Source organism: Corvus cornix, chromosome Z, assembly GCF_000738735.6.
Source record: "Corvus cornix cornix isolate S_Up_H32 chromosome Z, ASM73873v5, whole genome shotgun sequence".
In the NCBI taxonomy this organism is placed as follows: domain Eukaryota; kingdom Metazoa; phylum Chordata; class Aves; order Passeriformes; family Corvidae; genus Corvus; species Corvus cornix.
The window spans coordinates 58766691-58791220 of NC_046357.1; the positions used below are offsets into that span (position 1 = coordinate 58766691).

Sequence of the window (24530 nt, forward strand, 5' to 3'; positions counted from 1 at the left end):
ACAAAAATGCGTCTTATAAACAGTCACCTCTAAATCAAATATACTTACTTGCTTAAGCATATTTAATTGCTCTTGCAGGCTCTGGGCTTTGTCTGCTTCTTTCTTCATCTCACTGAAATTCGATTTGAATTCTGCAAGTTGTAGGCGCAGTGAGCGGCGTTCCACTTCTGCTGTATGAAGTCTTTGTGTAAATTCAAATATCTGCTTCTGCAAGGATTCTACATTTTTCTGTTAGTAATCAGAAACAAATGTATGCACTTTAACATGCACTATTTTAGCAATAAAAGAGTCACATGTAATACTCAAGCAAATTAGACAAAGCTCTCATTTTGCTCATCATCTCTAAGATGCACGAGTGCAAAAAAGTGACCCTGTTTCACCTACTCCTGAGGGTTACTAAAAATTCTGTTTTCAAGAAGTACCATTTTCATGTAAGGCCCACAATAAAAGACCAATTATTTTGGAAGGTTTCTCCCTTCCCTCTGATTAAAGGGAAGAAGGCTATCTTTACTGAAAGACAGAACACAAAGCAGGAGAAAACAGGAAAAAAAAACCCCACTAAAACACACAGCAAAAAACCAACCCCATAACATTTACTTGAAGCCAAAAGTAAGCTAGTTCTTACAAAGCAAATACAATTTTGACAGAACTTTAAAAAACCCTTTTTCTTGGATACATCAAATTTCTTCTTAAAATTTTTTGACATAAAAGAAAAAATAAATTCACGCCCTAATGCTGCTGGGTGTTAGGAATCAACTTTTGATGTCTACACAGTTGACTTCAATGTAACAGTCTTATAAAACAATCTGAAACAAAATTAATTGTACTATCAAGAGAGCTTCATCCTAACACTTAGGCCACGAACCTACTGCTTATATGGAGTAGGACTATAATTATGCATACCATACTGGATACTCTGTCACACAATCCAGCTTCCAGGGCCTCGGTATTTATTTTATGAAGTCCATGAGCCAGGCTCTGTACCAAGGAGTCTTTCTCGAGGTAAGTAATGTACTTGCTGTGGTCTAAGGGAACCGTCTCCATTATAACATTCAGCTTGTCCATAAGTTTTGAAAACGAATTCCTGGCTGCACTTAAAAGTAACTTTCCAGAAAGCCAGGACTTCGTACCTTTAAAAAAAACCAAAAAACAAACAAAACCCCCAAACAAAGAGTCAAACAAACAAAAAAACCCCCACAACAACAACAACAATCCCCAAACCAAAACACAGAAAAGAAACATCAAGTAGGTTATTAGTTTCAGTTTCTTTCAGTGAAAAAAACCACAACAAACAACACCTTTAAGATACTCAATAGAAATTTTCCATTAAAGACTGGAAGACTGAGTTAAAAGGAATATCTCACAGAGAAACTTTAGGAAAAATTGTGTATTTAGCAGTCAAAATTCTACTCCAATCAATTTATGAATGGGAGGGTAGGATAAGGTTCTAAAGAATAGAATTTGTTTGTCAAAGGCTATTTGTCCAGTTGTTACCACATGTTCTCCAATACCATACTTTCTTAAGACTTTCTTTAGTGTTCTAACTTTGTAATTCAGAAAACATGCAAGATGGATGCAAGCAAGCAAATGGAAGTCAGGTCAAGTAAGTCAGAAGGTATAGCACAATGGTAAATCACTTTATTGCAATATTTACAATGCAAATTTCTGAGGCTTTCCTGATTTCTCTTCCCTCCCCTCTACAGATGTCTAAATCATTTGCTGTTCAAAATTAGTGGGGCTTGGTACCTTAATGCCATACTATTTATATTCTGAGACAAGAGAATATAATTTACCTTATTCCAAGGCAATTAAAATTTTACAGCTACAATTACTTATTTCCCCACAGGATTTTGGTAATCATCCTTCTCATATAATGGACTTAAGGCCCCAGCACACCCAACATGTCCTGCTTACTGCTAGATTCGTCAGGTCTGTAATTAATAATTGTGTTTAATGTTGATAAATAAAATTGTCAGTGCTCCTTCCACTAATTGGTATTCCAGATAACAGTTAATAGGTTTATTTATGCCTTAATAAAAGTCTTGTAATTTAGTTTTCCCTCTGCTAGGCAGGTCTTAATCTGTCATTACTTGTCTTATGATACTATCAGTGTAAGATGACAAGCATGGAAGAGCTTATTTACATTCAGTAGTACAGCAGATCTCCTGTTGCTGCAATGAACTAAAGTATTTACTTAAGAGTATAAACAGAAAAAAATAACCCTGGCTTAAGTTAAAGAATTTCTGTTTATAGACTATGAAGGAAAAAGCCAGAGGTACACAGCAAACAGAACATGATTATTGGTATTTTTTTATTACAATTCTCATAGTAAAGAAGATCATTTACACGTGAGGTTGAGATTTATCTGTAAACAATACCAAAAATGCACATGATAAAACAAAATATTTTATTTTCAAAGCCATTTTCCTGCTTGGTTTTAGAATAGCACCACTCCAACGATTCCAGTGCTTAACTGGAGTATCATTTTTGAGTACATGCTCTCCATAACCTCAGCGACTGTAGATGTGCCTCTTCTTCACTACTAAGACAGCATCTTTAAAGTTAAAAATCTTATGAGGCGTTTTTATCTTGCACTTCAACTAACTAAACATCCTTTGCAATAAAAAAAATTTACTCTTTTCATACCCAGAAAATCTGCTATTGCAATGCTCCGTCTAGTTTGGCCTAGGATCCTCTCTTTTCGTTATGTTGGTTCCCTATTACTGATCACAAAAAAGAAAACTCTACCTTCATCAATTTAACTCTTATCACAGATTATCCTGTCATACTAGTCTTTCAGTTTCAAAGACACTCTCTTTTCTCCAGTCATAGAACATTCGCTAGTTGAATGTTTAGTTAAATTAATCTAAAATTTAAACTAGAACATTTTTATCCCCTTCCATGTAAGACGATACCAAAACCTTCTCAAAAACTGTCCTTTGCCATGATTTTTGGTACGTATCACAAAAAGGATACCCTCAATGAGCTACTGTTCCTTCACTTTTCCCAGCATTTCCACTTGCTATCTCAGTTTATGAGACTGGTTGCCAGTCAGAAAATAGTGTTTCTCCATATGTGCAGTACCTAGTATGGCACCCCTTTCCCCATGTCTAGAATCTAATGTTTAACTGTATTTAAAATAAATTTAAAATAATAATTCAGGCAGTTGTGTTGTAGCATTTTGAAATTATCATTCCACTTCACAACAAGTACTCCCCTTATCCAGCACAGTTCAGCATCCACAACATAAGGCATTTTCTTAGGATAGGGATAAATAGTCATGTCCTCTATTGTTTTTATGAAGAGTAGCTTTGAATAAATACACAGAACTATTCTGAAGTAAGTTAAAGATGAAATGAAAACATAAATCAATTCCACAAGGAACTGTATCAATAATAATTGATAAGAGAACAGGCTGCTTATATACAACTTAAGTATCTGCCATGAAGGATGAAAGAATTATAATAAAAGCATTAAATTATGTACATTATGATGTGCCTAAGAAATTAACACAAATACAGATATACGATAAAGAGCAATTAAGTCTTACATTAAACACATAAAAAAAAAGTGTCAAATGTTACTTCACTGAAAGATGAAAAAACAATTCTTGTTTGCTCTCTTTTGGTGAATTGAACACCAAATCAGCAGGATTAACTTAGTACTATGCAAGACTAAAATGTTCATGTCAAACTTTAAAAGCTTTGTATATATAACAGTTGGTGATATTTGTATTGAAAACATTGGCCATTACCTTCTCTGGTTTATCACAGTACAGATTCTGTTCAAACAAACCTAAAAAACTAACCTTACCAAAAAAAACAAAAAACCCAAAGCAAACCAAAAAACTCCAATACTGTAATGAACTTGCATTGAAACTGAAGAAAAGAGATCATTCCAAGACTTGCTGGAATGAGAACCAAACTAACAAACACTATGAAGTGAAACAATCATCAGTGTCAAAACAAAACCACTTATTTAAAAGATCAAGAAAGGTGTGTCCAATCACCAGAGCACACAAACCCAAATATTCCAGTGTCATCTGAGTGATCTGGATTTGGTTTTTTTCATCTGCCTCAAATGGTCTCCAGAACCTAGCTATCTTTAAACATAATTTCTAAGACACTGAACCATTCCGTCTTGACAATCCAGATAGCACCTTCTTATACTATTCTCTCCTGTGATGTGTAGTCTGATCTGGAGCTGCCATTATTTAAAGATATGAAGAGACTGCCTATTTAAATTTTTTTTTTTTAATTCAACACTGAAGTCAGTTTGAAGGTTTAAGTCTTATTTAAAATATTATTTATAGAACATAATATAATTTTCTAAGTGTGGAATTTTTCAAATATATTCCTTCAGAGCCTAATTACTTCAATACTTCTGGAAATTTCATGTCAAACTCTAAATTATTTATTACTATTTTTTGAACCAAAGGTTCTTAGGAGACTTGATCTCATGAGCAACAGAACTCCAAGTAATACATGAGCAGTTAGACCTTGACGTTCTGTGAAAATTACTTAAAATTAAATAATAAATAAATAATATTAATTATAAATATAAATATAATATAAATAAAATAAATAATAAAAAATAAATAAAATAAAATAAGATATGAAAGGATCACCAAACTGACTGTGGCCATTAACATTCCCAGCATGGTTTTTCCTAATTCTCAAAATCAAGCCTGTGTTGAGTGCAGGGATATCTAGTAAATAGAGACCACCAGAATTCTCATATACTTCAAACTGGCAAAATACCATGACGTTTAGGATATTCTAACTAGTCACTTCAGCACATCCGTGCTGCTGATGAGTTTGTCGATTCCTCTTCAATTTGCTATTCCTACACAACACTCTGTACACAGGAGCCCTTCCAGTATAAACTCTGTAAATATTCTGAAATACAGTTCAAACTTTGCTTTGTAAGGATGTAAATTTAAGTTACTGAAAACAGGATGACCAAAGACAGCACCTGAAACTGAATCAAAAAACTTTCGTTTCAATGTCTTCTGGTACCAGTTTGCTGTTTAAGCTTCTGGGAAATGAATCATCTTATCCCTGTCCTGCTACTTCCATGTATTCATATAAATTATCCCTCCTTAAATATCCTTTTTTCTGTGACAGAAGTGTTGGTATTTTAAAACTAAAAGTTACTAAAGAACTAAGGATGGCAGCTGTGCAGATGAACCAAGCAAAATCTTACATAAGTTCTCACTGCAAATAAATTAAGGAAAATAGTTAACAACTAGGAATCATGAGGTGACATTTCCAGAGACTGACACTGCAATTATCCATAGGCATAGTAGAATTCTATACAAGCAGAAGACTGAGAAAAATAGGATATCTAGACACAAATGTAACTAAGCATAGAGATGGAACACTGTAGAGACATAAAATAAGGACTGCTACACATTGTGTACCAGAGAGCATTTTATTTCTCTCTCAAAAACTGTAAGATAGCAAGTAAAACACACAAAAATAGTATGCATGAAATTGAATTGTTTTCCAGATTTGGAAATTCTAAATTCATATCATATAAAACACAATAGGAAATTATTTCCTTTCAGTCAGCAGCTGTAATGTCCCAAGTTGAATATGTGCCAGTTTTAGAGCCTGCACTTAAGAAACACACAGATCAAGTAAAACAAAACGACATAGATTTTCTCTATGGAAAAATCTTACGTTGAGCTCCAGGAAAACACTTTTTGAATATTAGACCAGTGGAACAAGATAACTAGGAACCTTGTAAAAGTTGCTTCATTGGAAGCTTTTAAAAACAAATTATGTTTAAAAACAGCCGAATATCTATTGGTGTGGCACAGATTATTTTTAATATCTCACAACCAAACAGGCAAAATGGTATATATGCTTTCTAAAAGCACTCTCCAGCCTTCTGTTCCTGTCACTCTATATACCAAAAAGATAAAGTATCATATGACCAATAAAAGAAAATCCAATCTGTTTCATCAATACAGCTCTCAAGAGATTTGATCCAGAATAGTTTAGATAAATCCTAAAAATGGAGATGATGTAACCACCCTGATTATTTTTTCAATTTTCAACTACAAGAATATACTTTTCAAATTACCTGGTTTGTTAACAACATCCTGTAATTCAGTGACGGAACTGATTATTGCAGCAAGGAGTTTAGAACTAGCAAACCAGCTGAGTGCTTCCGCACAGTCAAGCTCTTCCTCTTCACAACCTGTGAAACAGAATTGTAGCTACCAATAAAACTGAATAACTTAGGTAAGGCACACTACTTCCTCTTTCAGAAACTGACTAAAACCTAAAAGTACATAAGCCACAGAATACTTTCGGGATAACTTAGACCATATTAAACACGCTTCCATGTGTGCTAATCCAGAAAAATAGACGAATATTCTAGTTTGGAGAGCATTTTTTACACCATTTTGACTTGTAGGGGGAAGCATGAGCTGGTTTGGTAACAGAAAGGAACAAGAAGACTACATAACTGCTTAAGGAAATCTAGAAATCCTACACTAATATTTTACCTGAATCAGTAAGAAACTTTTTTGCTTTTTTCAGTAGGAAATAAGTACTACAAGTTATTAATAGAAGAAGAGAATATACCTTTTCAAAAAATATGTTGATGGTAAATAATGTAGGAATGTTTCAAGAAATTTATCACAGAGAGCAGATGCAGTAGCATTCTGAAATCTACAATGCAAATATTGAGGATATCAAACAATGGGAGTTCATGTGTGTAGTTGCAACTTTACTTGCATTGCTGAAGAGACTACACATTTCCTTTTAGGGGAAATTACATTTATCAAGTTATCTAAAAAGTAAAAATTCAGAAATTACATTTGTTAAAATGTCATTAAATTTTTATTTACACTTTATTAAAAATAATATTATTATATTCACTATTATGGTTATTCACTAACCATGTCATTTGACACAACATTTATCAAAGAAGAAAAAAATTAGCTTACTTGACAGATTACGCTTGCCCTTGTGATCTCCTACACAAACTGTAATTCCAATGCCTTCTCTTAAGCCATTTGTCCAGGTGAAGAGGGAACTAGAAGACTGTGCTAAAACTTTAAGTCTGTTGGCCGCCAAAACCGCAATCACAGCTCTTCGGAATACATAAATCAGGCCTTGGAATTTCCTTTTCTTTAGTTTTGCTTCATCTTGATTGTTTTCCTTATCATCCGAGAGCACATGAACTAGGCTCCTAATCTTCTGGTTCACTAATTCATAAATATTGGCCTGATCCTGGAGAAGGTCTCTTTGTGAAGACATAGCACACAGTCGGCCATACAGAGGACACAGGGCACCTGCCAATAGTGCACAGGCTGCCAGGAGCGAGGAATGCTCCTTCTGAAACTGTGTTAACGTGTTTTTCACAGAAATGCTTTCAAGAGCCAATTTCTCTTGACTTTTTTCAAGGACATAAATTTTTTCCATATTTTTCTCTGCTGTTTCTTGGTGTTCCTGGGATAAAAGGAAAAAAAGCCAGAAGAAAATTTTAAAAAACCAGGAGAAATATTAACAACAAGATCTTTTACGTAACAAAATAATTTTTACCTAGACAAAAGCTAAAAGAAAATTCATTTTTCCTCACATTCTAGTAACACATTAAAGGAACAAACATTATTAGTCACGATGATGAAAGTATCTCTCCTAGTAAACAGTTGCAGAACCAGATACATGAAAACAAACAGTATGAGTAAAGTTTGCACAGTCTTCAGTTACAAATGGATTCCTGGTTCCTGATGATAATCCTTAGTACTCCAATAGCCTGCACCTGGTTGTCCACAACACAGTTTTATGAGTTGACTTAAGAGTAAGCAATTACATGCTCCAATTTCAGAAAGAGCATTGTTCTACAAAGCAGAAATAAGTCAGTGTAAGGGAGAGGAAAAAAATAAGGAAAGCTCTGGAACATAAATATAGACAGATTGGCAGCAGCTGGAAAAGGGGAAGTAAAGGTGATCTCCTAATTACTTTGTAATCAACCCCCTACTTATATATTCACAGATTAATTAGGCCTCATACAGAATTGAGTTTTCAAAAGAACAGTGTAATGCAGACATTTTTATTTTGCCTAGTGCCATTACAGATTTTTTTAAGTTGCAGAACATTTTTTTTTCTTCTATATATCCTGAAATAGGGAAAGAGGGAGATTTTAAATAGCAAACTGGTATAGAGAAATGAAGATGCAAACAAGTCAGGAAATGCCAGGACTACAGTTAGAGGATGCAGACTGTAGTATTGGAATCAAGACACTATGCTGGGAGCTCTAAGTGACCTCAGAGACTTAAACTGGGTTCTTGATACATGAGAGCCTGCTGTGATTGAAACAGTGACTACACTTAAACAGGCTCCACTTGCATAGGGATATAATAAATTTTAGGCACTGTTCACAAAGAAGGCACAAGCTCAAGCTAAATGCTTATGCTTCAGCTACAACATGGTCACAAAAAGGCAAACATTGCTGGAATTACAAGTTGAAATGATGAAGAAAACAGAGGATTGTGATAAGTTTCAGATACCTCTCTTAGAGCTAGAGACAATTTTATTAAACATGGTGTGACATTATTCCTGTTAGCACTGGTCTAAAAAGAAGCAAAATGGTATCATCTAGTCATATTCTCCTGTGTTCTATTTGCTACAGGTCCCAAATAAGTGGTGAGCAGAGCAGCCTAGTTTCTTTTCCCTCCTCCATTCTGCAAGCACAAAAAGGGAAAAAAAATACATAGCTATTGCTAGAATGAAAATAGAAGATCCCACACTTCTATAGAGATGTACCCTAGTCAGTACAAAATGTCTTTGACCAAATAAATATTTTATAATTTTTTTGGAAGGGAAAGCATTTGTAATGCTATTAAAATACTTCAAGTGATATAAAAATAGAGTAGGCCACTACAAGATTTAATTTCAAAATGCAATTTACAGGCCACATATGTCACTTTACTACGCTAAAATAAAGTATGAACATGGACAATACTTTCAGTGCTACTGCATTATTTACAGTGTTTGATTTTTATAGATAAAAACCCTGGTAGCATGACTGGAAGGAACTGAAAAGGTAAGCCAAATTTAGAAAACAACCTAGGGTTTCTGGCCATCACAGGTGAAAGGCCAATATCTACAAGCTGTGATCCCTATAGGGCTGTTGGGCAGCAATACCAACATTCAGTGGTCTTGCTAATTAAAGCGCTTTTTTTATGCTTTTTGTGATATGGTAATATGCAAAAGCAAGTAAGATAGCCTCTGACTTCAGAAAGGTACATTTTGCAAGAAAATATACCTTCTTTCTTTAACTGGCTAATAATTACTTTTATTATACGAAACACTGTTTTTAACGTTTTCTTCAAAGCTTAAAAGCACAGTTCTTGAAAGAGACAAGGACTTTTCTTCCTAAACATTGGCAAGCTGTTTTCCTTTGGTGTTTGAGCTTTGAGGGGCACCTCACTGGGTTGCAGAGCTTCATCAATTCCAAGAAATCTTAACAAAAAATCAGGTTCTACTAGCGAAACTATTTTATCCTACTTCTTCCTTACTCTGACATGGAAACAGAACTGAAAACTAGAAATATAATGACACAGAGACTTTAAAAGGTTTTTCTTTTGGAGCTCTGAGTGAGCATAGATGGCAGCAGAAGGGACAGGGCCCACCCCCACACGTACTAACGCTGTCCTCAGGGAGGGCAAGCAAGCAGGAAGACGATGAACAGAGAGGGCAAACAGGGCATGAGACATGAGCCAGGGCACCATGACACTGTTTGCACAGGCAGGGCAAGAAGGAAGGGCACTGAGACACTGCCAACTCAAGCCCTTACCTCAGTTGGTGATCTTCACCCTCAGTGATAGAGCTCAAGTGTTTGGACAAAATTTACTTCCTCTGTGCACACCAGAAAGGATGGGGCAACCCAGACGGAGTGCCCACGAAACCACGCAAGAGTCTAGGTCTCAGGCTGCAGGGAACGATGGAGCCTGGCACTGCTCTCAGGGCAGCAGAGACAACAGCTGTGTGAGGTATGATAGGTGGGTGACCTACAAAGCCTAAGGCCAGAGCTGAGAGACAAAGTAGAAAGACTAAGAAGTATTAGGGAGCCTGAGGAAGAGACTGAGTGGTGGAGCCATGCTCTACTACACCTCAAATGTCCACTTCACATGAAGCAATGGATCCCCCACCCTCTCACCACCAGGCAGCAGGGGACCTTAAAGACAGAGGTGAGTGGAAACAGGTTTCTCCTTGGGACAGGCAGGTGAATCCCCTCCCAAAGTATTTCACCTTTCCCAGGTGCCCTTATACAATAGGTATAGGACTCTGCAATCTCAGAATCACAGCGATGAGGATGTGGATGAAAGTTTATGTGGGCTGGACCGATTGTCTAGGACAGGGCACCTACCCCCTACATCATGACCGCCTCAATTAAGAAAAAAAGAAAGGTAGTAGTAATTGGTGACTCCCTTTTCAGAGAAATGGAGAGCCCAATATGCTGACTGGAATTAACCTATATGGAAGCGTGTTGCCTCCCTGCAGCACAGGTAAGAAACATCACCAAGAAACTTCCCAGTGGTACAGCCAACTGATCACTACCCATTACCTGTTTACCAGGTGGGTAGCAATGAAGTCCCAATAAAAAGGCTATGAATGATCAAGAGGAACCTCAGGGCCTTGGGATAATTGGCCAAGGGATCTGGAGCACAAATTGTGTTCTCTTCTTTCCTGCCAGTTGCAGAAAATGATGGGGCAAAACCCAGGAAAATCCCACAGAGGAACTCCTGGCTTCAAGAGTGGTGTTACCATCAGAATTCGTGGGGCTTTGATCATGGGTCAGTTTGTATGACACTGGGTCAACAAATGAGATCCTCCTGTCTCAGAGGGGAAAAAGAGGATTAGCAGGATTCACTTAAAGAGCTTTAAACTAGATTTGAAGGGGGACAGGGACAGGGCCAGGCTCAACAAAGAAGAGGTGTGGGAAGGGGAGAACTACAGTGACCACCTGAGCAGCAAAAGGAGGCTTAAGTGGGAATATATTCAGCGAGTACAAGCATCCAAAGACATTGGGACAATCAAATACTACTATGAAGTACCTGTACGCCAATGCACATGGAATGGGGAACAAACAGGAGGAACTAGAGATCTGTGTGCAATCAAAGGACTCTGACCTCATTGCAATTAGAGATGTGGTGGGATAGCTAACATGACTGGAATACTGTCATAAAGGGAATGCTATTTAGGAGAGGCAGACCAAGAAGGCGAAGTGGTGGAGTTATCCTCTCTTGAGGCAACGCTTGGATGTATCAATCTCTGTCTTGGGGTGGATGATGAGAGAGTCAAGACCTTAGGGTCAGGAAGAAAGGGCAGACCACTGAGGATGACACTTGTGGGTGTTTGCTACAGGCCACCCAAGCAGGAGGAGAAGGTGGATGACCTTCTACAGGCAGCACAAAGCAGCCTCAGAGTCACGGACACTGGTTCTTGTGGAGGACTTTAGCTACCCTGACATCTGCTGCACAACCAGCACCACGAAACACAAACAGCCCAGGAGGTTCTTGAAAAGCAATAATGACAACTTCCTTTCACAGGCAGTGGAGGATCCTACAAGGAATGTTGTGCTGCTTGGCCTCACACAAACAGGGAAGGCCTTGTTTGGGATGTGAAGGTTGGGGGCAGCCTTGGCTATAGTGACCATGAGAATGAGGACTTCAGCATCAGGGGAGGAGCAAGCAGAGCAGCAAGTAAAATGGCAACCATGGACTTCAGGAGAGCTAACTTTAGCCTCTTTGTGGATCTTCTTGGAAGAATCCCATGGGAACAGCTCCTGCAGAGAAGAGGGGTGCAAGAGGGTTGGCTGATATTCAAAGGTAAGTTCCTCCAGGCTCAAGAACAACACGTCCCGATGACCAAGAAGTCAGGCAAAGTGGGTAACAGACTTGCATGAACAAATGAAGAACTGTCATTACCCAGGCATAAGCAGGAAATACACAGGAGATGGAAACAGAGTCAGGCCACTTGGAATGAAGACAGAGAGGTTGTCAGAGTAAGTAGAAATGAGACATGGAAGGTCAAGGTGCATCTGGAATTAAATGTGTCCAAGCATGTAAGGACAACAAGGGAGGTGATCCTGCCTCCAGGTCCAGCAGAGGGTGACAAAAGGACTTGGAGCATCTTTCTTAAAATAGAATGAGGGAGCTGGGCCTGTTCAGCCTCAAGAAGAAACGACTGAGAGGGGACCTCATACACATTGTCTCTCACAACATCCTTGCAGGTAAGCTCAGGAAATGTGGGTTAGATGAACGGACCCTGGGGTGAATCAAGAACTGACAATGGCAGAGCTTAGTGGGTCCTGATCAGTAGACCAGAATCCAGCTGGAGGCCTGCAGTCAGTGGTGTTCCCAAGGCTCCAATCTCACTGCATTTGTTTATTAATGACCTGGAAGAAGGCATCAAATGCACCCTCAGCAAATTTGCTGGTGACACTAAACTGGGGCAAGTGGCTGACCCACCTGAAGGCTCTGCTGCCATTCTGTGGGACCTGGATCAGCTGGAGGGTTGGGCAGAGAGAAACCTGATGAGGCTCAACAAGGGCAAGTGTCAGGTCCTGCACCTGGGGAGGAGCAGCCCAAGTGCCAGCACAGGCTGGGGCTGACCTCCTACAGAGCAGCCCTGTGGAGAAGGACCTGGGACTCTGGGTGGATCACAAGCTGTCCATGGGCTGGCAGTGCCCTTGTGGCCAGGAGGGCCAATGTCATCCTGGGGTGCATGGGGAAGAGTGTGGCCAGCAGGTCGAGGGAGGTGATCCTCCCCCTCTACTCGGCCCTAGTGAGGCCACACCTGGAGTTCTGTGTGCAGTTCTGGGCTCCTCAGCACAAGAGAGACAAGGAGTTACTGGAGAGGGTCCAGTGGAGGGCCACAAGGATGATCAGGGGTCTGGAGCATCTCTCTTATGAGGAGAGACCGTGGGAGCTGGGCCTGTTTAGTCTGGAGAAGACTGAGAGGGGATCTCATCAATACATACAAATATCTCAAAGGTGGGTGTCAGGAGGATGGTGCCAGACTCTTTTCAGTGCTGCCCAACACTGATGTTGGATAAGGAGCAATGGTCATAAACTGAAACAGAAGTTCTATCCCAATATGAGGAAAAGCTTCCTTATATTGAGGGTGGCAGAGCACTGGAACAGGCTACCCAGGGAGATCGTGGAGTCTCCCTCTCTGGAGACATTCAAAACCTCCTCGATGCATTCCTGTGTAACCTGCCCTGGGTGACTTTGCCTCAGCAAGGGGGTTGGACTAGATGATCTCCAGAGGTCCCTTCCAAACCTAACAATTCCATGATTCTCATCAGTGTCTAAAAGTATCTAAAGGAAGGGCGTCAGTGGATGGATCCAGGCCCTGCTCAGTGGTGCCAAGCAATAGGACAAGAGGCACTGGGCAAAAACTCATGCACAGGAAGTTCCACCTGAACATGAGGAGGAACTTCTTTACTGTGCACTGGCAGTGCACTGGCACAGATTTCCCAGAGAGGTTGTAGAGTCTCTCTCACTGAGGATATTCAAGAACAATCTGGACACAATTCTGCACAATGTGCTCTAGGATGACCCTGCTTGAGCAGGGAGGGTGGACCAGATGACCCGTTATGGTCCCTTCCACCCTGACACATTCTTTGATTCTGTGAGTCAGTGATTTGTAAAGTTCAGCTATTTTATTTTTCTGAATGTGTGTATATATATCTATACGTATAAACAACATCAACAGTCCTGTCCTCCCTTTGCTGTGTTTTAAGTACATGGGCCAGACATGCCTACCAAAGGCATCTGGTAGGTCAGGACCAGGATAGTTACACACACTTCTCTTCCTCCCTTTGGACTGATGGCAGTGACTTTTCATACAATTGCAATATATCCCATCCTTTATCTAATTCACCTGCCTTGCTGTAAAAGGCCTCCAACCAAAAAAAAAAACCAACACTTTCTTCTCCCCAGAGGACTTTTTCCTTTTCCTGTTTAGCAAACCTTTTATTTTTCTGTTGAAATTAACATTTTTAAAGTAGTTACAGAATTTTTCTCTTACAATACGGTTTCTTTTGGATATCAGAATAAAACCGTTCTATTTTAAGCAGTTGCCACAAAAAATGGGGACAGATTAATAAATGTCTTTATAACAAACAACAACTGGTAGTTAAAATTCAGAGGACATTTCCTGTGAGACTATAAATAATAAATAATTTGTGTGAGGCTAAGGAACAGCATAGTAACATTTTCAAAATGGCACACTATCAAATCAAGAAGACTAGACTCCTGCTACCAAAGGCAAAGAAAAAGGATATGTATTTTAAGCTCCATTGACTCTCCAAACATGGAGACCACTGACAAAGAGTGGTATCTACAGAGTGTCTTGTTTATTGCTGATCTGTGATAAGGCTACTCTGGGAATTTCTGTCCTATAGAAAAACAGTAAAACTGCTTTCTGATTACACCATCCATCTGACCTACAGTACCAGCTGTGAAGTAGTACCTATTAACATTCATAGATCCTATTGTGGAACCAGGGACCCTGAACAGTACTGGCTGGGGACAGAAGCAGTAGCAAGTGTCATTGCCACTAAAATCTCCAGATTTTCCAGCAGTTTAATTATAAGGAGACCATTCTGAAAAGCCCTCTCTACTGCAGTTCTAATAAACCAAAACAATAATTTTCAAGATACATTACTTATACTGCTGTGCAGTTAGAGCTCTCTGTTAACTCTTGAGAGTGTGAATTGACACTCTATGGTTTGCTTTCACACACATATCAGCAACTTGAAAAACTAAAGAAGTTTTAGTTTTTTTAAAACACAGAACCTCTGAGGAGAAAATATCGAGAAGTAGTCATGGAACACTGGTTGAAGACAAAGTTAAAAATAAAAGGAAGCATCCCATGATGTACCGTTAGGTTGATGCAGAACAGCAAAAATCACTCATCTTCCCTTTTCAGAATGGAACTAAACCCTACAAGGGGTTATTTCACTAAAGTGCTTGCAATTAACACTCAGATCTTTGGATGGAAAATGTAGCAAATTGCTACAGTTTCCTTGTAGTGCTAGAATAAGTGTCCTAGAGTGAGGAGACCCTCAGCTGTACAATGAAATACTGGCAAATTATATTCCACTTGCACTGATTATATGTTTCTTATAAAATGTAATGAATAAAGCTTGCTAAAATAATTAAATTTAACTATTGCATTCTGCATCTTTATGTAATCACTGGCAGTTAGGAAATCTTAAAAATCCTTTGAAGACATCCTGTAACTTGTGGCACATTTTTCCTTGTTTCCTTTGGAAATAAGGCTATGACATTAGTCTGTCTGCACACCTCTGACCAAACAAAGCAGCGATCTTGAAGAAAAATATGGCTAACTGGCTCAAAATGCAATAGGTAAAATACAGTTAAGCCAGGAAAAATGGGCAATCAGGACTAGGACAGCCCTAACAGTAGACATTTATGGACCCTATGGATGATAGGAAGGGAAAGGCTTAATTTGGTATTTGCAAAAGTCAGTCACAATTTGGAAATTGAGAAGAAATTAGACTGTCTTCTTTACAGTTTGACACTGAATGGTAAGGAAGACAAATTGCAACACAAGACGGAAAACAGACTGTTGAATCATCGAAGTGTATACAGACATTGCACTACCTAGATTACAAAACTACCATCTAGCACTCCGACATTACATAACCTGTGTTAGAAAACATGCCCAGATGCTTCTAAGGGAAAACATCCTTAGAGATTGTTTTTCCTTTTAGAGATTCAGTAATCCCGTACAGCAAGCTGACAGATGAAGTTTTTTCCAAAAGACATGCCTAATGTGCCCTCCACAAAAAAGATACACTTTTTCAGTACGTGCTTTACATGCTGTCTATACAACTCAGCTGCAGAGACTGGCAGGTTCAGCACCATCTCAAAGAATGGTGCAGTACTGCAGACCACCTATTTTTCACAAAACATTGGAGTTTTTAAAGGTAGGAACCATCATTCATAGGAGGAAGTAATCTAAATTGTGTAACTCCACTTTTTCTTTAGGAAGGAAATGTAATGTTTAAAATTACAATTAAGCTTCCTTATTCCACCATTCTTTTTGTTGGCAAATGAAACCTATAAGTTGAAACTACATGAAGTTGGAGAAATTTAATATAAACCTAGATGTCACTTATTCCGCTCATAGTGATGTTTCTAGCCTTATGAATATCCAATGTGAAATGTAAATATCAAGCAAAAAACACCTACAAAATTATAACTCAATCCTAAGAAGTCACCATAATTGCTCTGTCAAAAAAATACTTCATAGATACATTTTTCAGCACACAAAGACTTCCAAGACTAAAATCTGAGTCAAATACAGCATCCTTCAGATGAAGTAAGTTGCAGGTGGCAGTCACAAGTAACAAGGCATACCTTATTTCCTCAATTTCACAACACTTTTAATTGAAACACATGTAGATGAATGTGATTGAAAAGATGGTGAAGGGTGGTTGTAGAATTAATAGTGAACATTTTAAATTGCAAATAATTTGTCTAACAATCAGTGCCAAGAGTTTTAAACTTTTGACCCACTGCTCACTGTAGCATCTGTGTAACAGTCCTTTAATACTGTTGAAATCTACCAATGTAACTGCTAATTGGTTTTTAGGGTCAGAATGTATATACCTAAATTTATCCCCAGATGACACCATACTACTGTACCTCTACACAGTATTTGCAAAGCATGGCACTGAAAATAATCACTGCTGCCCTATATAATTCTTAAACCAAGCAAATTCAATCTTACAGCCTTAACATTCTCAAAAAAAAGAATCACTAGCAACTGTAAACCAAATTAGGCAATTCACTTCTGGAATGTTTTAACAAAGACATTTATTTCTTATTACAAATGAAGTTAATACTAGCATGGAGTTTGCTTTTTTTTTTATTTTAAACAACCTTAAACTGGTTAGGGGCTCACACTACTGAAATAATCCATTAAATATTTACAAGAAAAAAAAAATCAGAAGTTCATAGCACCATACCTGTGCCCTTGCATGAACTTCCCCAAGGAGACCTGCGTACTGCTGTTCCAGATACTTTTTTTCATTCTGCCAACTGCTTGCCTGTGCTTTCATCTGTTCAGCCATTTTATTTAAAGCATCTTCCTGGCTCTGCTGAAGCTCCTTCATTGTATTGGACTTGTTTTTACAAACATATTCTAGGTGAGATATCTGTGTGACAAACATTTAAAAATAAATTCTTTTACTTCTCTAAACACCTTTTTACTTTACTGTACATATCAGTTTAACCACAGACAATCCCAGCATAAAATCTAAACTGTAATTTCTTCAGTATATTCATCAAAACTAAGTAAAAGCCTTTCATGACAGATTATTAACTTGAGTTGTGCAAAAAAGTGAACAAAAAATTGGATTTGGTTTTGCCATTGTTGTACCATGTTGCAGATATTTGTTGCTTTCTTTGTTGAAAACCTGAACTGGACACTTCTTTTTTTTTTTTTTTTTTTTTTTTGCACAAGTGCATTAAATCTTGTGTTGCTAAAGTACCAATCTGAGTATACCAGTCCTTTAGAAGTTTTCAAGAATTGCAAACAATGAGTAAAAACACAGTCCTTAATTTACTTTTTGTTTTAGTGGAAACCCAGGATGTTCCAGATACTATTAAGTATTAGAAGAATTTCAGGACATTTTAGCATACAGAAGTTGCTTTTAACAAGCACAAATGGATTCACTCTGTGGATAACTTTGGAGCTCCCATGCAAACTAAGTGGAGGAATGAATCAAGGTAGCAATAATGTTTAAATACAAACACCTACACTTTATTACTAGAGAGTATCAGCAAGCTACTTTTCAAATAGGTCACAGAGAAATTCAAGACAAAAGTTTTGTTTGCAATAAAGTGGGTACAACACAAGTGACACACTGCTCAAAACCCCTTAAAAGCTCGTAAGTATATGATAAGAGCCCTAGAGACGTCACAGTCAATATCAATAATCATACTAAATTAAAAAGCAAGAAACAATGTGACACAACATCCCCAAACACTGCCAATAATATTCACTCCCTTCTCTTCCATTCCCTTTCCTCCTCTACTTTGAAAACAAAATAGAAAAGTACATTTAATGTTCATAATCCAGATTGCATCCTATCCCCTTTAGTAAGGGGGTAGGTCCAAATGACTGCTGGGGTATTTATTAAATGACAGGCAGAGTTAAAACAATTCACTTGTAAGAAGCCCTGCATCTTACTCAAGCCAGAAGAGTGGTCACTCCAGAAGATGAGAAATGTCAAAAGAAGATTTCCCCTTACTATGTCTCAAAAAATGTCAGCGCAGACAAGTTCTGGAGTTGCTGTACTAGTCTTAGGACTGATCTGATCAACAGAGGCAGAAAACGAACTGAAATCTTAAAGATTGTCATATGTTAGTCTGCAGAATCAGTTTAATTTATTTAAAAACAAAGTCTTTTCTTTCCTAAAAATGCGGGGATTTCTTGAGAGAAAGGCCACATAAGATTACTTACATCAAAATAATTCCAAAAAGTACAGCTCCTCCCTATAGCAAATATTGACATGTTTTATAAAAATAGGTAATTTCTATTCATGTTTCTGAATACAATTCATAGTCCACGAATTACAATTAAATGAAAAAAATACACTGTCACTCTTTCAAATAGTACCTCTGAATAATAAACACATAGTTTAAGGATTATATTCCTAGAGTAAGTGCATTTTGTTTCTGTTTTATGGTAAAATAAAGACTTGCTTTATTAGTGTAAATGACTAAGTTCTTTGAATTGCTTCATCAGTAAGATTAATTTATTTTCTTTTAATTAGGTCCCTGTGGCTAATATTGGCTAGTACTATTAGCATGTCCTGCACTGAAAGTGGAGCTTAGAGACTTCATACAGACTTCAGTCACATTTACATGCCCACAGCAATGGCATCAAACTGAGTTGTAGACAAGCCATAATTAATGGTATTGAATTATTAACGTCCAAATTCTTTTTGAAATAAGATGAATGTCAGTCCTTTTTAATGATACTGCGATGTGGACAAATGTCACTGAATTTAATAGAGGTAGCTGGTGCCTAAGGACACTTACCTTCTCATTAGCCCTGTTGAGGTCTGAGATCAGGGCATCAACATTCTCCTGCAAGACTACACAAAGCTCAGGCCAAGAGAATCTATCTAGAATGCCTTCTGGTTGTTTTATAAGCACACAGCCCGCTATCAAATGCTGGTATAAGCTATGAAGGAAGGTTAGTTTCTCCTGAAACAAAAGGAAAAATTACATGTTGTATCTGAACAGTGTTAGAATTGAAAGACATGCATCACATGGGCAGTAAAATGAACTACCTATCAGTGAATAAAAGCCCACACAGCTCATTCTCAAACCTTTTTCAAAATTCTTCAATTGCTAATATTTGCAGTCATACATATTGAAGCAAATGTAAGAAAACAGTTTTTACAAAATTTGTCTATTATTTGTCTATATATAAATAAATTATGTAACTACAGAACAGTACTACTGTCACCACAGCCACTAACTGATACAGATAAAAAAATTCCATGCTATTAGTACGTGCAATTTATTTATTTATGGTAACATTTTCAGTTATATTCAAACTGTACCACTTGCAACAACTGCAGAGCATGCAGAAAATTCTCTGATTGGCTTGGCAGCACAACACACCATTTATACAACTATCACTGTAAAGTCTTTCTAAAATTGTTTTTGTATGGATTATGTATGAGACTAAATGGCCAGACAAAATAGGCTTATATCTTCATCAGTTAAATTCCACAAGCCATACCTCATTCATTTACACTGATTTTAGTCAGTAGTATAATAAATTGATGCAAGTAATAAATAAACTTTAGCAACAACAGCATGCCATAGAAATTCTACTCTTAATGCTTTTAGCACATAGAGGCAACTTAGCAACTTTGATTAAGACAACAATAGCAAGCTGTATCTCAAAAGTCACAAGAACAAAGTCTGTAAACCATTGCAAAGGTTCCCATTGTTTTCCAGGGGCCTTGGTTGAGGTTTTACATTAAGAAATTACGGATGGTCGAGATGGGAAACTAGGGATTTTCTGAGCCCTTTCCATTACACTTAGGTGCATTTTCTCACAATTATTTCATAGTATTTTAGGCAACTAAAAAGAAATTGTAGTTTAGTTTATTTTAACTTTGTATCTAACAGAACTACAAATTCCCCAAGGAAAATCCAGTGTACCACCATCATTACATTTTTGTTTGAGCTGTGATAAAACTAGCATGATAATTATCCATTTGGCATGAAAAACAGGATTCCAAGACCCCAAATCAATTCACACATGTTGAATGCAACCACAGGGTTGTAGACATGCTGACTTTACAATATAGCCAGACTTCGTTTCCTTCACTTTAATCATTATCTGATGTGTGTAACAATTCCAGCTGCTTCATGTGGACCCCATTTAAATACCAGACTGTAAAAGAGGTGGAAAGAATGTTTCCTTTTTACTCAGTTGGCATCCATGTCCAAATTTGTGGAAGTAATGAGCTCAATATGCACAACATCTACAAGTATATCATTGCCATTGCTAGTACAGAACCGCTTTATTGGGCGGAAAAAGCAACAAAATTAACATCTGTTAAAACATATAAGAAGAGAGATAATAGTTCTGAAATAAGACATTGTGGACCCATTCCCACACATAGCACACCACAATTAGCTAAGAGATAAAAAATAAGAATTTCTAGGTTTTGTGCCATGCATGCAAATCTACCTCAATTCCATATTTGCTATCTATCAATTGCCATGTGGATCAGTAATTAACACATGATAACAACACTATTACATGTTTCAGTTGTAAAACATTTCTGTTAACTTTTTTATTTTGAAAGAAAGAAATAATTGTTCGTCAAGCGTAGCTTTTTAAATAAACTTTTTTCAAAAATTCAAAATACTGGAATGATTAAGCTATTAGTTCTGATACAGAAGAAAGGACAACCAATATGTCCTGAGATCTTGTAGATATTAAACGCATATTTCAAAATACGTATCTTAAAATCATATTTTAGGGATAAATCTGTTAAGACTAAGAGTAACCATCTGATGTATGTAAATGTATAAAGCTGAGATTAAATAAAGACTCTTTGACAGTCATCTTGTCTTTAGTAATACCTCCATATCCTTCTGGTAAGCCCTGGTAAGCTTCTGGATTTCATTTTCAGATTCTGCGGCACGTACTTGCTCTTTCTCCCAGCATTGCTGTACATCCTGTAGTTCCATTTTTAAAGTTTCTATTAAAGTCTCTCTGTCTGCACACTTAGTGTGCAGATGGTTTAACTCTTTATTGGCATCAGCCATGGTACCCTGAGCTTCCTGTAAAACAGAGTAATGTAACAGAAAGGTTGGTATAAATTTTACTTTATAAAATGCTACCTTAGTCAAGTGCTCATCATCTGAGGAAATAAACAGTCATACAACCACATGCATTCACAAGACTCCAGGCTAGGTGGACAGTATCTCTCAAGAACAGAATTTCAAAATTGACAATAGGCCTCTTCCACAGCTTGCAACTAGACAGCATTGGAAATCCATCTCTGACAGGTAAAGGCTCCATGATGCAGTGATCTTCACAGTCCCCTCTACCCCCACAAATGAGATGCAAAACACAGGAACACAACTTATCCTCTGCAGAGTGCAAAGCTCTCAGACCTATTGAAAAGATACATTATTTTCTTAAGTGAATCCCTGATCTGTTACAGCTGACTCTGTAAGCAACACAGCTGCAGTTGTCCATTGTCTTTATACGCAAGATTAAAAAAATGTGAAAGACTCTCTTTGGAGGCTTGACCATGGGAAGTAAGGAATAATCAGAAATGGTCATAAATATCATTATGTTACCAGCACCAAGATCTCACCAGGTAAACAAAGAACTTAATACGCTACCCCTTTTGAGCCAAAATGTTGTGCAGATACACTGGCTTTCCAGCACTGCTAAAGTTTGCAAAAGGTCAAACTAAAAGCATTGTTTATTTTTCGCAAAATCATAGCTTCGTAGATCATAAATTCATATAAAAAATACTATCAAATTCATCAGAAAATGACAAGTTTTATTTTTCTAAATAAAAACATAAAAATATTAATGTTAAATTTCTAACACAAATGCTTTCAGACTGGATCTAGATTTTGATCATCTATACAATATTACCAAAAATTTAGAGAGATTGAAAACTGGAATATTGCATAAAAACCAGTACCCTCTGTGTGTAGCAAGCTCAGTTTTTGCATGAAGAATACAAGTATCTATTGCAAAGGGTTGCAAAAATCTTAGGTGAGTTAAAAAGGTGCTGTAACAGAAGCAGAAGTCCTAAATCTTCTGAACATAAATTAGTAAAGAAAGTTCAGAACAGATGAGAACACACCATGTGCAAGTATTCATTAATGTGAAGATTCAACGAATGTTACAGAAGAACACTGCATAAAACCACAAAGTAGCCTATTCTCAGCAAAAGAATCTGAAAAACACTGGGTTTACAGACATTCTATTTTGGCAGTAATACAATACACTACTAGTTGGGAAATTAAGTTAAAACACAACCTCAGGACTTGCTCACTCGCTTGGCTATTGATTTAACCAGACAAGACATTACAAAAGTGGTGTCAGCCAAAAACAGAAAAAAAAATTTTGTTCCAAAACTAAAGGAAAGAATTCTCAAGTGTTTTTATCTGAGGTAAATTTTACTCTAAGAAATTTTATGCTGCACACTTTACAGCTGTTAAAGACAACTTGATGCATTACATGCATTGACCTTTCAGATAAACACAAACAAAAAAAATTAACAAAAGAACAGACATCTTTAATAAAATAGACCTTCATATGCACAGAGGTAATTAAACTCCCTTTTACTTTTCTTGAGAAAAACAGTTAAACAAAAAAATTACTGTTACCGATTTCAATATAAAACAATATTTTGCTAATTCATAAATGTATTTTAATTATTTCAGAAGTGCAATCATTGAAATTATGTAGCCTATAGTGGTAAGCAGAATAAAGCAGCATGGCTTCACACAAACTTGCAAAGGTGAACTCATTTGCTCAATGGAATACAATGATATAGAGACTTACTCTGATAAGAAAAAAAGATACCTTTAGTCCAGAAAGATACCTTTTGCAGAACTTACAAATTTTATGCTAAATTCATTAAACCATACCTTAAGGTCTTGTCTTAAAGCACACATTTTCTCCTCAGATATCTCAAGTTCTTTTGTCGTCTTTTTACACAAAGCCTTCGTTTTCTCAAGCTGTGAAAAATATGAAAGTCAAGCAGGCTTTTACAGAAAGACTGCAGTGATCTATTCAATATAATATAAAGGAAGAATTTTGTATATAAAAGTTAAAAACCAACATTTATTTCAATTCATCGAACAGCTTTTGTATGCCATACAATCTAAATAACATGCCATTACAAAAGCACTAAATAACTTTTATAATGATTTAAAAGAACCCCAAACTGAGTCCACTCTTACCTATCCTATTAACTCTCAAAACATCTGACAAAAACACAGACTCTGAAATGCACTTGAAAGCGTAATAAATTCAGATAATGATCTGGGGAGTGGTTTGAGAAAATAAGTTTTCAAGTCAGTGGCCATTTGCAGAAACTGTCCAGCTACAAGCATGGTTCTTTACTGAGCACTGGATAGTACTCTCATACTGTAAAAAGCAGCAGTGTTCCAAAGAGGCACAGTGACTACTGTAGGGTTAAAAGCAACCACCCCAGAGGTTGCTTAATGTGTACCAAGGTACCATAATGTGTACCAGCTTCACTGTCTACTTTCAAAAAGGATAACAACTTATCAAAATAATCTGTATCTCTGTTTATATGATGATACTGCTAATGTCTGATATTTAAGGAGCAACTCAGAAGCAGAATACCCCATTTACAAAATTTATTAATTACTTTTGAAATCATATGTTTATTTTTATATTTTGATGTCAGGGAACCTGGCAGTACCCTTAGAAATAATTACAGTAAATTAAAGAATGCTACTGGGATATTTCCAGTCTTTTTATTGGTTTACTAGCCTTTTCCCTCTTCCCAAACATATTCTGGTGTCTGCACTATACAGAGAGTGAAAAGCTAGTTACCTACAAATCCCAAAACATTTCTACACCTTTCAGTCACACAAATTAACTAGATCTTTTCATCTAAGTTTAACGTAGTAAGATAAAGATGAAACATGACAAGTTTACCAGCATATTTCACATATAAATACAGGTGTACACCTACATTAATAAATACATCAGTATGTGGGATCTTGTTGAAAATCTTTTTATAAGGAAAAGCACTAATATTTGCTTACTGTTGTGTTGCTTACTAAAACCCTTCCTATTGTGTATTAAAACATCCTGGGTTTATTGCAGAGTGCCCTTCATAGTCCCCTTGTGCATTATTGTATTATTAAAAAGTTTTATTATTAAACATATCTCACACATAAAAAGCCAAAAGCAGCATTCTCTGTG

The 24530-nt window shown here is 37.1% G+C and overlaps 1 protein-coding gene across 2 annotated transcripts in view; it reads right to left on the reverse strand.

The window, feature by feature from the left end:
- CCDC171 (coiled-coil domain containing 171) overlaps positions 1-24530 on the reverse strand; it is a 158950-nt gene that overhangs the window by 78293 nt on the left and 56127 nt on the right. For both annotated transcript variants that reach the window (XM_010392976.3, XM_010392975.4), the window contains exons 12-19: positions 23219-23308; positions 21182-21382; positions 19109-19276; positions 17029-17217; positions 6962-7466; positions 6091-6207; positions 904-1130; positions 49-228 (exon numbers count right to left, since the gene is read on the reverse strand). In XM_010392976.3, the coding sequence (XP_010391278.2) occupies positions 49-228; positions 904-1130; positions 6091-6207; positions 6962-7466; positions 17029-17217; positions 19109-19276; positions 21182-21382; positions 23219-23308 (1677 nt within the window). The remainder of the gene's footprint in view (positions 1-48; positions 229-903; positions 1131-6090; positions 6208-6961; positions 7467-17028; positions 17218-19108; positions 19277-21181; positions 21383-23218; positions 23309-24530) is intronic.